The sequence below is a fragment of the Copidosoma floridanum genome, unplaced genomic scaffold, assembly GCF_036245765.1.
Source record: "Copidosoma floridanum isolate Cflo_tuat_1 unplaced genomic scaffold, Cflo_Japanese_pri ptg000012l, whole genome shotgun sequence".
Lineage (NCBI taxonomy): Eukaryota > Metazoa > Arthropoda > Insecta > Hymenoptera > Encyrtidae > Copidosoma > Copidosoma floridanum.
The window spans coordinates 1,182,056-1,198,299 of NW_028321889.1; the positions used below are offsets into that span (position 1 = coordinate 1,182,056).

General features: G+C 37.2%; 2 protein-coding genes across 5 annotated transcripts; both read right to left on the bottom strand.

The window, feature by feature from the left end:
• Positions 1 to 232: 232 nt before the first annotated feature.
• Positions 233 to 2,103, bottom strand: LOC111643109 (uncharacterized). Its single transcript, XM_089590448.1, has 3 exons — positions 2,079 to 2,103; positions 1,537 to 1,721; positions 233 to 775 (listed from the first exon to the last, which is right to left on the bottom strand). Exons 1-3 carry the CDS (start codon positions 2,101 to 2,103, stop codon positions 404 to 406), a joined length of 582 nt encoding a protein of 193 aa, XP_089446574.1. The 3' UTR covers positions 233 to 403.
• A 215-nt stretch (positions 2,104 to 2,318) lies between these two features.
• On the bottom strand, positions 2,319 to 15,670 carry LOC106646585 (uncharacterized). 4 transcript variants are annotated; one of them, XM_014362636.3, is made up of 3 exons: positions 15,564 to 15,670; positions 7,536 to 7,793; positions 2,319 to 3,798 (listed from the first exon to the last, which is right to left on the bottom strand). In XM_014362636.3, the coding sequence occupies exons 2-3, from the start codon at positions 7,714 to 7,716 to the stop codon at positions 3,278 to 3,280; spliced, it is 702 nt and encodes a 233-aa protein (XP_014218122.2). In that variant the 5' UTR covers positions 7,717 to 7,793; positions 15,564 to 15,670; the 3' UTR covers positions 2,319 to 3,277. The 4 variants fall into 4 exon arrangements, with proteins under 4 accessions (XP_014218122.2, XP_014218124.2, XP_014218123.2 ...); XM_014362638.3 differs by having other exon boundaries at positions 15,546 to 15,670; XM_014362637.3 differs by having other exon boundaries at positions 15,527 to 15,670.
• Positions 15,671 to 16,244: the final 574 nt, after the last annotated feature.

The following is a 16,244-nucleotide window of genomic DNA, read 5'->3' on the forward strand; positions in this document are numbered from 1 at the left end:
ATTTCGAGTATCAATCATCAAAGATTGTCTTTACAACTCATCAATTGATGACACTTTGATGTTTAGTAAGTTCTGCTTTGTCTATTTATTTTATTTTATTTTATTTTTTTATCATCATAACTTTTTAAATTACGCCCAAAAGTATTAAAAAATTACCGGTTGAAAAGCGTTTGAAAAATAAACCACAACGTATCGGAGAGAAATAGTGCGAAAACCGGCCAAGTACCCCCCCCCCCAAAAAAAAAAAAACCATCATCAAGCAAAAATGTAGTCCCAAATCGAGAGAAAGTGCGGGTGAATTTCGCCCTAGTGACCGAAGAAAAGAAGAAAAAAAAAAAAAAAGAAACGAAAACGAACAAATAACGACAATTTGGAGTGACAGGATGAGTCGAAGCTCCGAGATCTAGAAGGAGACGCTCTTCTTGCGCTTGGAGTAGCTGCGTTTACGGCGCGGTGGTTCGGGCCCCTCGTACGGGTTGTCGGCCAGCGTAGTCCTGGGCTTCTGGAGTTGGGCTGGGGCCTCGCCGTTGGCCGGCTGCTCGACCGGCACGAGCTTCATCCACTTGACGGCCGGCTGCTTTGGGTCGGGCACCTCCTGGGCGGCGACTTTCCGGGCGCGCTCCATCCGCTGGGACAGGGTGAGGCTCTCGTCGTTCTCGTCCACCTCGTTGTCGAAGCGCAACGCGTGGCGCTGGAATATCGAGTCGGCCGCACCCAGTGTGCTCTTCGCCTTCTCGATCTCCGCGTTCAGGTCTATCATGTCGAACATCCGGTCCTGCCGCAGGCCAATCGGAAAACAATATAATACGCATCAGCGATTGCTCCCTCAACGTTATGCTCAACAATTTTTTTTTTTTCTTTTTTTTTTTTTTCACCACCGAACAATCGCTCCCTGCGTTTGGTTCATTTAAACTTATAATCGGTGATTCAACTCTCACACTGAGAGAAATAATCTAACAAATATTACTGCGCTGGAATATGGTAATCTGGAGGCTTTTCACTTTGGGCATTCTTATTTTTACCATATATATTGGACAACATTAAAAATTATAGTTCAAATAGTAAAGGTCTCCAGACGACCAAACAGTATTGTCATTCTAGCACGGTAATTTTTTTTTTTTTTTTTTTTTTCTCTCAGTGTCGTAGTTTTAGAGAGTGGACATTTTAAAAACTCAATGATGTAACATACTGTTTTTTTGGTTTGTGTAAACTCGTACATTGAAAACTTTTTGTGCATAAAATTGTTGGATCAGAAGTTGAAAGCGTGTGAAATATTGTTATAGTTGTGCAAAAAGAGCTTTCGAGTAATACTCGTTGGATGGAAAAACAATAGTCAAGCCAAAAATTACGTGCAATCGACACTAAATGTACTTTGCATGTTTTTATATGTACAATTTTACACAGTTTCGCAAAGTATCTTGTTCGACACCATGTGGTTTTGAGGTGATTGCAAGGCTTCAAAGGACATCGAGATAATATTTTTTTATCCATAATAATGAAAAAAAAAAAACCAAGATTAATAATAATGACAGTAACCTGCACGTCTCGTCTCTTGCGACGCAATTCGGCCATGTCCTCCTCGAAAGCCGCGGTGGCGCGATCCTTGACGCGCCTCTGGTTCGTAACGAACTCGTCTTCAAACGTATCGTCCGCCTCTCCACGGCCATAATTGTAATCGAGGTCGTCGTAGATGTCGTCGCGTCCTGCTAAATTTCTCGACCCTAAAATAGTAGGTACATCCACAACGTGGCGGTGAAATCGACGCGTCTTGTCATTTTTCAAATATTAAAATTGAACTACGTGTACAAAACATGCTGGGCTCGAATCCCCCAGCAAACGTCATCTTTTGCAAATTATAATTTTTTTAAAAATAACAACAAAATTATTGATGCTTTGGTGGTATTTTTTGTTAGTGTATTGGTAATTTATCGGGCAATGTTGTACTTTGTAGTATATAATATCATGTACTGGAAATATTTTCGGAATCATGCATGGCGCAATAGTACACGTTGTTTTTTGATTTTTATGAGTAAATAATAATAATAATGCGCAAGTGTACGAGAAAAAAAAAAACTCACCTTGTGCGTCGTAGAACGAAGGCATGGTGTAACACACGAAGCTGGTTGAACTCGGGGATATTGCAGCATGCTTGGATAGCCACGTATATAATATCAGACAAAGGTTCAGGTGCCACGCCTGGGATATTTTATAAAATTATACGTGGAGTGGAGGAAAATAATAATCGGGTGTTGAATAATTATCACGAGTACAAAGTGTTTTTTTTTTTTTTTTTTTTTTTTTTTTTTTTTTTTTTTTTTCGAAGCTTTCACTTCAGTCGATTTGTAGCTTCATTGTTTTTATTATTTTTCAAGAGATTTTTATTGTAGATAATATAAAGGATTAAATATTAGGATCGACGTACCTCGTACATTCACGTGTTCACATACATATTTTGTGCTGCGTTTGACAATTTTTGCAGCGTTAGGATAATTAAAACTGTGATTAAACTATACTCGTAACGTAACGATATATGGTTTTTTTCTTTCTTCACAAGACAAAAGAACATTAAAAATTAAAAAAAAAAAAAAAATTAATCGGTACATCGTAAACTCTGCATGGATTCGATACCAGCTAAGTAAAAACATCATGGGTCCACCCCAACACAATAATGATATGTACCCGTTGAGAAAATGGCTTTTGTTGTGCAATTGTGTGTGTAGCGTGAAGTAGGATAAAAACAACTTAATAATCGTGAAACGGCAATAATAATAATAATGGTAATTTTTTTTTTTTTTTTTTTTATTAAAACATATCACAACATAATATATGGATACGATTTTTCCGTGTTCGACGATATAAGACCATACAACATACTTTCGTACAAAAATACTTTGTCTCTGTTATCATACAAAAATAGGTTAAACACATGTGCGACTATTATTAGGAAAGTATATATCGTTTGAACAATTGTAATTTTCAAAAACAAGTAAAATGAGGATTGAAATGAACAGGAGTAAAATCTAAACTGTGTATACCTGCCCAAGCGATGTATCATCCGATTTTCGCAAAAGACGTATCGGCAAAAGTGTGTACATGTTACAATGTATAGTGTACCTAGTTGCTTTTAGAAACCATAAGCGCGTGTTTAATCCTTTGTTTGCGAGTACACAAGACACACGGAGGCGATTCGCGACAATCGGATGGGGGGGAAAAAGGAAAAAGGAAAAAAAAAAAAAAGAAAAAAAAGAAAAAAAAGGGAAGGTGGAAAAAAGGCCTCCTAAAAGGAGACGTGTTTCTCGGTCTTCTCGGAGCGGTGCACCTTCTGGTGGACCGACTGCACAGACGAGGTCACGTCATCCCCCATGGCCGCGGTCTCGCTGACTAAGGCCCTAAGCGCCGCGGCCCTCTTCTCCCGGCGCGCCTGCTTCTCGGCCATCTCCTCCATCTCGTGCTCGAGGTCGCTCAGCCGGGCCTTGCTCTTGCGCGCCCGGTCGGCAGCCGCGCCGCTCCCACCAGCCCCGTCCTCGTCCCCGGTGAGCCTCGTCCACTTGGCCGTTGGCTGGCGGAACTCCTCGAGCAGCTGGTCCGCGCGCCGGAGGTGGCCCGACTCCTTGCCAAGGAACTCCCTTTCCAGGCTCTCGCCGAGCCGGCGCGCCGCACCGCCGCGGGAGGTCTTCTGCCCGCGGACGTCGAACACAAAGTCCTCGTCTTCGGGGAGCAGGGGAACCGGGTGGCGCTTTGTCGGGGCCGGCTCGAAGTCGAGGTCGAAGGTGCGGGAGCCCGCGAGGTCGCGCGTTCCTGGAACAGGAGGGGAGCGGAGGACCGTGTTTGCCGCGTTTTAGCGTCTTTCTTTTTTTCTTTCTTTTTTCTTTCTTTTTTCCCCCACCCTCCCCCTACTGGGCTTAAGTAAGTAAGCGCGTGGTTTATTTCAAAGGGGCTCGTACGAAAGGAGCGTTTCTTCTCTTTCTCATGCGTCGCCATTCGCGGTACGATATTGGGAAAACTTTTTTTTTTTTTTTTTTTTTTCACCATAAATCAATTGCACATTACACATTTGATAACAAGTCTGGTACTGTGTACATATGTAAAAGCATTTATTGAAAAAAGCAAGTGCTCGCGCGACGCAAATCTCAATTATTGAAAAAAACAAAAAAAAAAAAAAAAATGCTAGGGGTAAGGTTGGAGATAGACTCGGGGGGGTATTTTCAGCTTGTCTCGTTAAATATGATGAATTATGCCAGATGGTCTGGGCCTCATGGCTTTTAGCTACGAAATTTATATTGTGAGCTCCAATTGAGTTACGTATGTATTACGTGCCAATGAATGTGAATGCTTTGACAATTTACAAACTAGTTATTTTTATCACCAAAACCTTGATATCACGTTGAATCGTCTACAGATTATTCAAGTGTAAAGGAAATACGTGTGTTACTTGGATATACAATATATATGCATGTGTAGTGTCATTTGAGCTACTCAAAGTAGCGTTCATAAGCCTTAACAAAATCGTTAGTGTACTTACAATGTTAGAAAGTATAGAAAGCTGATTATTAATGAATTAATATTTGTTAATTTAACAATACTTTATTTCTTGTTTGCTTATCACGTAACTTAAACGTGAAAAACATTTTTTTTAAGATGAAAATTACACCTAACGTTTTTTAGTTTATTTATTCAGAAAGATTTATAAACTAGAAAAATCTCTACAGTTAAAATAACGTAGCCCTACAAAATGATGTACGAAAATCTGATTTTATGTTTCGTACAATGTATAAATTGATAGAAAATTCCGAGGCACCCCAAATTTGATGGATAAATTTTATTGATACCTTGATCGAATACTTACTACAAATAAATTGCTACTAAATTTAATAATTTTAAATAATTTAGTAAGTTGTTTTATAATAATTGAGCATATCAAACTTTTTTTTTTACTACATCCATACTTAGTTTTGTGAAAACAATTATATTACATTTTACTTTTATAGGATTATGCTTTGAGAAATGTTATTAAATAACTTATAGAAATAACTGAATTAATTAAAATAAAGATGTACAATGATTAATTTGTAAAATATTGTATTTTATGTGAAAATTATTGCTGTAAAAACGAAAAAAGCACAACTAAATTAATTAAGATTTACTGATTACTTATTTTTAAAATTTTCGGGAAATCATCTCTTTAAAAAAAATTGTATGAATAATGTAGCATTCTACGTTATGGAATTTTTTTTGTACTACCTAATCTTTACTGTTTCACTTGTATTGCTTGTTAACTGTAATAGGTACCAAATACCAATTCAAATACAGTTACCTCAGAAAACTACATTTGTTTGTTTGTTTGTTTGTTTATTAATTACCAGGCTTCAAAACTATTTTTATGTAAATTTAAAAAATTGGTTGGAATTTTCAAATTGTTATGCTACGAGTAATCTGTTGCAAAGTATAATGAGACGCTGGGGCCGTACGCCTACACTCCACTTTTGCGGAAATAACCTTCACTACGTTTTCTCGGCACATTAGAAAAGTAGTTCAAGGCCATCAGCGATAGGCCATCGCCCCAACTTATAAACGGCTCAAAGTATATATTTTTGTCGTCCTACACAACGTGTGTTACGAGAAAGTGCGGGGCTTTGTGTTTCTCGACCAGATGACAATTTTTGGAAATTTATAATCTTCATGATTAAAGTTGTTTTTTCAGCAATTTATAACATAATTTAATAATACTTAGTATAATTTATCAAACAATATATTTGGAGTAACTTTTTTGTTGTATGTAACAGATTGCGTCGGTGAAAAAAAGCCTGTCAATTTTACTAATAACTTTTGTAGGAACAATTGACTTTTTGCGATGACATTACGAATCGATGTTTCATACAATTATGTGTCCTGTGTGACAATTTACAAAACCCCTTTGCAATTAGATATTCCAGTTTTTAAGAAAACTTTTATGCTCAATACTTGTAGATTTAAATGAAAAACAAATTTTTTACTGCCAAACTCTTTTGCAAGAGCTTGAAAATACTTTCTTAGCCCCAAAAATGGTTAAAAAACAGTTTTTACTTTTAAGAACTAGTTCGGTGTTAATAATAAGCTATGAATGAAGAATAAACAAAGTATAGGTAAATTAATACACTACGAATTTTCAGATTGTATTTTTTTTTGTGCTTTTTATAAAAGTAATGATTTTGCCGTAGATGCAAATTACTAATTTATTACAACTTAATTTGTTTGAATCGAAAAACTCGTCGGTCATCAAAAATTAAAAAAAAAAAAATTTCTGAGTTCCTATATACTCATCTTACTCCTATTCTCCATCTGTTTGTTCAATGAGAAACATCATTGTGTTTATAAATGTGATTTTTTTTCCACTTTTTAGAATAAAAATTAAATCGCCGTATCAAAACCGATAAAACAACAGCGATAACAAAAACAAAAAAAATAATGTATTATTTCATACTACCGTATCATAATGAATAAACGATGTACGTCCAAGTGTGTGTGCAATACAAGGAAAAAGAGAGAAAATAAATGTGATACTTGTGAAGAAAGAATATAGGAAAAAAAGTAAATTCAACAAAGTAAAAAAATTCCAAGGCATATAATATATGAACAATCAATTAAGAAAAAAGAAAAAAAAAATTTACGGTGACAAACTCATGCTTCCTAATAATTATTTTTTAGAAAATAAGGAAACCATTTATTCAACCAATAAAGTATCAATTACAATGAGTATGGACAAACGTGGTGTGGACCGTGCATACACAACAGGTCACGAACGCACAAAAAGGTATCATAATAATATTAACATCAGTAATAGTAATAACAGGATGCACAATATTTTCCATAGACATGAAGATCCAATCGGCGCATCAAAGTGGCCAAACGAACAAAAGGATTGTAAACACACGCAGGTATATTTTTTGTTTGGGAAAACACTTAACACTCTGTCTGGACGTGATTTCAAGGTGTTTAAAAAAGAAAAAAACTTTTTTTTTTTTTTTTTTTCAATTCTACATAAATTTCAATCGCATTTCCCAGTTGGTCAATATTGTTGTTGCATCGGTAAATGAAGGAGAAATTTAAAATCTGTGACAACGTTGTAAACATACGTTTGAAGCTCTCGAGACGTGCTACTTTTATGCTTTTAACAGATTTTTTTTTTTTCAACAGATCCACCACGAAATCGTTCAAAGAAACAAACGAAATGCAAAAAAATTTGAACAAATAATAAAAGTGCGGGCAAGGAGAAAAATTTCAAAAAGTCAAAGGCGATATTAAAGTAATAAAATACACACGCACTGGTATAGACAAGGAGAAAAAAAAAAAAAAAAAAAAACAACAACAACAACAACATCAAAACAGTTGCAGATCAAAGGAGTGAAATGAACAAAGTGTGCGTGTATTCATCTGGATAGTGAAAAAAAAAAAAAAACAATTGGTGAAAATTCACATGGAGTGAAGGTAAGTGGGGGGGAGAAGTGATGGGGTTGTTTTTGTTTAAAACCACTTGGGAAAACGACTGAAGACGTTACCGATGTCGCTACGTCGCGCGGCTATCTCGTCGGCGAGCGAGTTGCGCGGCTCGGCGAAGAGCGGGCGCCCGCTGTACTTCCTGTCCAAGTTCTCGATCGTCGGCTTGTAGTACGACTCGCCCTTGTCGTAGTTGCACCCGTAGACGCGCGTACGCGGCCTGCTCAGGATAGGCCTCGGCATCCCGATGTCTTTTGTTTTCTCTTGCCACGAGTGTTGACCTTCGATCGACCGGACTCCTCTCTCACGATTTTTACTTTCTGTAATCAAAAAATATTACCCGTTACTTCACCTTGCAACCACATTGTTCCTTATTTGTACATTTTTTTTTTCTTTTTTTTTTTTTTTTTTTTTTTTTTCTTTCACAGTGTACGAATATTTTCCATCCATCTGGTCTCACGACACATTTTCATAAATGTCTTTAAAATACCCAACTTTATTTTCTGTCGCTAGTGCACTAACTGCGGACAGAAAGAGGTCATTACCATTATTATCATCATCATTGGTTTCGATATTATTAATGTTATTTTTACGATTATCGTTTTCTTTATTATTATTAGTCTTTTTTTTTATGCTTCAATGTTTTTTTTTTTTCTTTTTTATCACTGATTGATGCATTAAAAAATAGAAAATTATTCGTAAACAACGCATAAGCATTGACTCATTTGCTTTTTCAAACGCAAAATAAATATAAATTTACTGAGTAACTACCAAAAGTTATGACGTGGGGGTTTTCCTATTTTTAAGTACCGGTGTGTCGACATTCACGTTAAAAACGTCACTGCTTGAAAGTCTTGAGAAATATACCAATAATCCCTCTTATTAATAAGTTTTGAAATAAATTTCAATGTATTTAAAACCAATCAAATCACAGGTTAAACGTATATATTTGTAATTATTATCATAAGGAAATTTTTTAATTTAAAAATAAATATCTTTATCACAATCAATAATAACATAATTAAATATTCATCAAATGATGCAGGTACATGCGTTAAAGGTATTAATTATGTATAACATAAATAATTATTTAATAAGTCAAGAGTACTTAGTACTCAAAGATTAATTTGCAACTAAATTAACGCTAACGGGGAAGAACGACATTAATTTTCTATCCTTAAGTAGATACACCTATACACATATCTTATTAGGGAAATTATTTTCTAACAAGTTGACCGTTGGGTATTTAGCCTACTCGAATGCCAAGTCTCAACATATACGTAACGTTGTTGAAATATGACATTTAAATCATTCAGATTTATGAGCTCAAGCATCCAGATGCTTCGAATTTTCTTAAAAGTGTAAGATTGACCAAAAGAAATAAGTTACTTCTGTACAGGTGATGTGCGCGCAACATTAATTTTCATCACATCTGACTCATAATCTCTTCTTTGTCGCTTTCAAAGTTTATTATTGAACACATGAAACATTGCAGCAAAAGTGCCAACTTCCTCTTCCTTCCATCGAATCGCAAAAAAAAAGAAAAAAAATGTGCCTTCTAGTTTATGTGAGAATTGTTTTTTTTATACCGAAAAAACTTGGTGCACCGGTTGAATTAAAAAAAAAAAAATATTTTTAAACAATTTTTATAAATAATACAATCATCATCAACTTTGGGTCTTACAAACTATGTAATCTTATAATTGTAAAAGCTGTGCAATGTGCACAAAATAAACATTGTGTATTTAAAAAAAAAAAAAGTAAATAAAGTATTAATTGGTCAGGGATAATTACTGGGTATTATAAGACAATTAGAAATTTCCACCGATGGTGCTACACATTACGATAAAAATGTCTTGTAATTTATTGTTTTTCTTTTTGTTTTGAATGAGTAGTACAGATAAGAATAACAATGACACTGACGAATAGGCTCAGTGAACTATAATCTACACATTAATGTTGCGATAAAAGTGATTGTTATGAAACAACACAAAATTTCTGTCATAACGACAAACGTCATTAGTCAATGATTCATCATAATGAGATACATCGTATATATATATATATATATATATATATATATATATGCTTACAAAAGGCGAAGCAAGTAGGCGCGAAGTTGCAGATGTATGATTGTGCTTGTGAATCGTAGACGCAACCGAAGGTATACATGAAATGGGCTGTGCGCGGATGACTATGATTATATTCATACACGTTTGTAAGGAAAGACCAAAACTGGAACGGACTAAAAGCTCACGAAAATAGATCGAATCTGATTCAATGCCCGCGAGTCCAAGCGAATCGTCTCTTCTCGTTTCTTGTTGTATTTATTTTTCGCTCAAATTTGGGTGGATTGTACGTACGCATATTATGTTTGAATGTCCTCAAAGTGATTCTCATAATTTTTAAACAATTTTTTGATTTACTTCTTTTCTTGGAACAAAAAAGTCATACTTACATATTTAGCGTGTGTCTTTAAGCAGAGGATAATTTTTATTCGCGGTACTTGCAAAATGAAAAATATTGACTAATACATCAATAAAATATTCATCCAATAACGTTTGATGTGATGAGATGTAAATTTTAAATTTTTAAATCAAGTTAGCTTACGATTCAAAAATCAATACAAATTAATCCAAAAATTAAATATATTTTAAAACGAAGAAAATCGAAATAATATTTAACTTTACATAAGCTCTTTTTAAAAATTACGTTTGAGTACTATTTAAATAAAATTCATACACATCATAGAAAAAAAAGCACGCACAATCAAAGCTACTAATAGAACTATCCAAGTATGAAGTATGACACGATGAGTTAAAATTAATTTTACGAGTCGTGTGAGCCCTAGATGGATTTTCGATCAGCGCGTGCGGCTATACACGACAGATTCAAGTAAAAAATACTTTTACCAGTAACCGATGTATGGAGGGCTGAAGTGCTTCAATTTCGTATGCGGTAAGTATACACCTCTCGTATATAATATTATTTATGTACTGTGGTCATAACACGCGGTTGTAGGTCAGGCGTCTCGAGCTCGTCAATTGTCAGGGAAGTTTGAGAACCCACTGACAAATTGGGACAACTGCCGTTTCGCGGGGAATATTATTTGGGCGTAACTGATTTACTCTGGGACGCGCGCGTACTTGTATGGTTGTAGCGAAATGACCGTTTTTAAAATACAACACGGCAATGTGCAGTATAGGCAAAGAGAGCGATTCGACGCTTTTGTGGCTTTGTTGTGCAAGTGGAGGATGGGAAATTGCGATTGCGCTGAAAACTAACATTTCCGAGCATAGTAGTTTTCATTTATTTTACATTATCACCTATACGTGTGCAAGGTGTACTTTATTATCGACATAATGGTTTTTATTACATTTTTGAACAAAATTTTCAATATCAAAATAGACGTTGCCCTACTAGGGTCATTATAATTACTTTGGGTTATTATATTAACATGGAGTTTGAAAATATTTAAAGAAAGTACCGAGTAAAAATAATCACAGGCAAGCATCGATGTCAAATGAGGAATGTCATGCTTTTTACAAAAAAAAATACAATTAAGAATTTTTATGATTTTGCATAAATAATTTTCATTCCAAATGAATATTAGAGTTTTCTTTATCACTTATTTAAATCCTTACAAAATTACTAATCTGTTCAACAAAATTTTTTTTATGTATTTGCACATCAGAATCTCATTATACTTCGTAAGGGGCAATCATACATTAAAGCTGTAAAATGTCATATCGATAATGGATATCAGTGACAATGTAAATTATAAAATTTAAATGAACATTGATGATAACATTTTTTTTACATTATAGATGATTTAGGTGTGAATAAATCGAAGAAACTTTTGAAAATATCGTATCGTGAGCTACTAGTGAGCTATTAATTTTTAAAAGACGCTTACGTTTTCGGTTGGAAATGCAAAGCAAATAATTTATAAGAAAATCTGCAAGCGATAAATAACATCCTCCCATATTCCGATTGTTCGCGTAAAATATTTGTTCATAAATTTTCCACGATGTCCAATTGCGAACTTGGCTAGTCATATTTCACCTGATCCGCAGTAGTAATGCATTACAGTAACTTCAACACTCAAAAACCGAATGGCCCGATGAAAAAGATTTACCACGCCGTACCGAAGGTATTTCAGATTTTTGAATGTTTTCCAACGGGATGTAGAACAATGATGCGCTACGCACCGCGCGAACTTTCAAAAGAGCATCAAGTGCTAAATTTACCCCCGACAGATCGATGGGTCGTCAAGCACCGGGCACCGGCTAGGGACGACTATCTTCGGTCGTTGCAAACTCGTTCGCGGACGATTAGAGCGATTAAATTCGTACAATTGGCGCGCGCTCACCTGTACACGCGAAAATCTAATAAAACCTCGGCCTTTCGGAGGCTCGTTAATTAATCCGTTAACTTTTCGACTGACTACCCGCAATGATTTAATCAAGTGCTTATTTGCCGAAAACAATGCCGAGCGCTCGAGAGAATTCGCGGCCCCGATGGTTTATTGTCGCTTGGTACTCGTTGGGCAACACTTGTGTGTCCGATCATCTAGCTATAATTAAATGGTCCCTTGTATTTTTGGGGAAACAGCGGAAAAATTACCATAACGATCGCGGGGTTGGTTACTCGTGGCATGAAGTAATTTAAAAAAAAAAAAAAAAAAAAAACTGTTGACCATCTCGTTCAAATTTCTTCACTTATGAGGTGTATTTATCATTGTTGTTATTTTTTTACTGCTTCAAGTCATAAGAATCACAATTAAATTTACTTTAATCTTTACTCTTATACTTTAATCAAATTTACAACGTACTTGAGTATTGATTCCAGAGGAATTGAGATACCATTCGATTACATTTCAATTTACGTGGATTTACGAGTGATTTCACTGGGATTCCTATATTGATTTCGTTGAGGATTTCATATAAATGTCAAGTTCTGTAATCAACGGTATTATGAACCCTTGAAACGATTCTCATCCCTTTACGCGAATGCAATAATTATCAGCATCGACGGTTAAAAATAGCCCATAGGTGTACTGCTGTAAGCGCGTGTATTATATTTTCTCGGGACGCGTGCGAGAGGCTCGTCTTTTTTTAGCACCGCTAAACATAATACTGTTCTATAGGTATACTATGCCCCATATCCATGTACCATTCTACGCTCGTATTTTTCGATTACGCACTGCCGTTGGAACATGCGTGTATAAGCTGCTGTGAAAAAAGAATAAAAAAAAGGTCCTTTCATTTCGTAGGATTCCGTGTTAGTACCTACTCGCGGCTCGTGACACCATCATCAACGAGAGGAAGCCGCAGTTCAGTGTCACCATGCCGGTGGTGGTGGCGGTCGCTTATTATTCTTCTTCTTCTTCTTCTCGAGAGAGAGAGAGGAAAAAAGGGGCGAGCGATGCGTACAGGCCGGCAAACGAGCTATTTAAGATACGCGAACGCTTTTAGTTTTTGAGTCAGAGCTCCCAGCCAAGTTTTCCTGTGCACCCTTGAATGTCATCGGATCCGCGGAACTTTTGGTTGGCCATTGTCTGCCCTCCCTCTCTGTGTACAAATATATGTACGTGCAGCAATGAGCTTTGGATTTCGGTTTTTATCGGGTGTGGCTCGAAAGTATATGCAAGTGCCCTACGACTTGTTCATTGAAACAACTACGTAGACCGGATTGGTTACGCGCGAAATTTGAAAAATGTATCGGCACACATTGGGACATTATTAATGATTAACATTTTTGTTGATTCCCGTTATTCAATCGTTACAACGATTTGGACGCGGGCTCAATCGTTTCGCACATTTTTTAACATAAGAAATTTTATTTTCTACATAAAGAGCATTTTTTCGCTAAAAATATTTATTTCATCAATATACAGTACTGAAAACAAAGTTTTTTTTTTCATTCGACAAGTGCAGTACGTTTTATACGTCAAAGTTTATCGTGAAGTATTTGATACCAAATATTTAATTTTGTTGAGCAGTGTTCCAAGTAGTATTTGAAAAAAAAATTTTATCCCTAGCACTTTTGATTCGTAACACTTTCAGCAAAAAATCGTCATTTGAAAAAATCTACAAGTAGGTATTTCTGCCCAAATCTGTAATAACTGCAAACTTAAATGAAGCGCGAAGGCAAAAAGTGAAGTTATGCGCTAGTTATTGTCAACAACGAGGGAGGAACTACGAACAGAGTGGGAGATTTATCAAGCTGTCGTGTTTACACGCGTTGGAGGGAGTGTCGCATCCGCGTCGGTCCGAAAGTGACGGAATACATACATGTGCGTCCAATATCGAGGGTAAATTTTACGGAGACGCGCCACTTCCTGTTTTCGCTGAGAACTTTGGTACCGACGCCGCGATCTATTTGCAAATCGGCAACTCAAGCGATCACTTCCTCGCGATGATTCGCCCGCCAAATCAAAAATACGCGTAAATTTATTTTTACGGCCTCTCTCCTTTTTTTTTTTGTTTTTTACAAATCATCGTTATTCGACAGCTTTCGGGTTCATCGACACACCCCGTGCGTTATTCCTCGCGAATCCCAAAATCCTACAGCCCCCGAGCCAACGTTTTCACAGACTCGTCTCCCTTCCTACTCTCGATTCGAAAGAACACACGAGCATTTGGGTCAGGCTTAAAAATAGTCTCGATTCTTTCGCGCGCCACGGCAAGAACGAAAAATCCCACCCGAAGACCGCCCCACAAAAGAAATTACCGATTTTTCACCAAACTACGCGCAATCGGCCCGGTACGGGAGACATTTTTGCTTACTATAATCTATCTTCGTGGTCATCAGTTCCTACCTTCGGTCAGGATGGACAAACGCAATTGCACGTAGAAAGTCCCCATTAATCGGTTACGCTTGGATTTTTGATGTACAAACGCGACTGATCGGTAAATTTGGATGGTTGAAAAGATATTATAATACGAAAATTTTGCCAGTCGATGGGATAAATTTAATCCCAACGGAGTGAATATCGCCATTTGTTTAGATACAAATCAAATATTGATGATTTAGAGGAAAAAAAAAAAAAAAAAAAAAAATCGTGACCCACACAGTTTTAAGGGCTACAATGGTAATGAAGAAATCTTGTAATCTAATCCACAGGGAAAAACAAAAAAAGGTAACGAAAAACTAACGCATAGGTGGGACAATAGGGTATAAAAGATACCGGTGACAATTACGCAACGAGTTAACAAACGGGCGTCCGTCTCGAGAAAGCGGGGCCGCCAAAATTAGCAGGCACAGACGCTGTCTCGATTCTCGTTGGGCATCGATGACAAAACTTTATTATGCCACGGCGCGTCGATCCCGTTGAAATATATATATATGTTTCGTTCCTTCCCGTACCATCGTTATCCATATCCCCTCTTCTCATAGCGTTATTCCAATCGGTCCAAGTGCAAACCGGTGATGAGTAAGAGATCGGTAAAATATTGAATTACATAATGCACCATGAAACAAACGTCGATTTGTCAGATTCAACGACAACCTGATCAACGAAAAGTAAATGGCCATCGGACAGCTTTTCGTCTGGGACGCAAGGAAGAAAAAAAAAGAGGGCGAGCGTGTGTACATTATAGCCGGCCGATGAGTAAATTAAAAATAGCCGGAGAAATGTAAAAGTCGCGCGAAATGGGTAAGTGGAGCGGCGCGGGCACAATTTATTTCAGAAGAGCCGAACGCGAGCGAAGCTTTTCACCAGATCCCGGTGCTGTATAAACACACACACGCGCGCACCCGTGCACAAATGTTATAGGTATACAAGGGTCGAACGGAGGATGAATTCCAAGTGTCATATCGTGTCAACCGATCCATCATGTGTACCGATTTCGCTGTGAATCGCGAGGGGCGATACGAGTTGGTCGCCCTTTGCACTTTGGTCACTGTATATGTCACGATGGCCGAATATTGCTTGTCAAAACTCATTTGGCGGCACGCATCTATATCTGCCGGTCGCCGATCGTCATACCGATACCCCCGCGCGCGGAGCGGGTACAAATGGAAAAAGAAAAAGGGTGCAAGTACTTACGCGTGTGTTGTGGTAATACCTATTTAACGAGACTCACCTCGCACTGGGACGGCCGACGACGAGTGCGAGAAAAACCCTGATGGACCGCGAGGTGCGCCGTCTTCCGTGCCAGCAGAGCGACTCCCACGAGCGAGTCTCGCGCTCCTCGTTTCCGCCCGCCTTTTGGTTCGGCTACGTGTATATACAGCCTCTGCGGCTCTCTCTCTCTCGGCGCACCAGCCACACCACCTCGATAATCGAGCGCTTAACCCACTACCCTCGTGTGAACGTCAGACGGAATCGAGCGCTTTGCACGGACATTATGGCACCCGCGCCTATCATATAGGCGTGTCGGAGAAAAGACGCACAGAGATCGGATGCCGATTTCGCGCTAATCCGTGATTATAAGTGAAAAAAAAATGTATACCTACGTACGTACAGTCTTTTGGGATGTCTCAATAATGGACTACTTGTGTCTTACACCGTTGGAAGATTTATTTTAAATAAACACAGTAAGGTTTACGATTGAACAACATATATTATATTGGCTGGTGGATAAATCGGCGTAATTTTTTGTACTTTTCCCAAAAAGATATATTATGTACAGATGAAAAATAATGCCAGCCACGGAATGAAGTTATTATTATTATTATTATTATTATTATTATTATCATTACTTTTAGTTTTGTCAAGCAAAGTTTTTCCACCCAGCGTTGATACGTTTACCCGATCGAAGCTC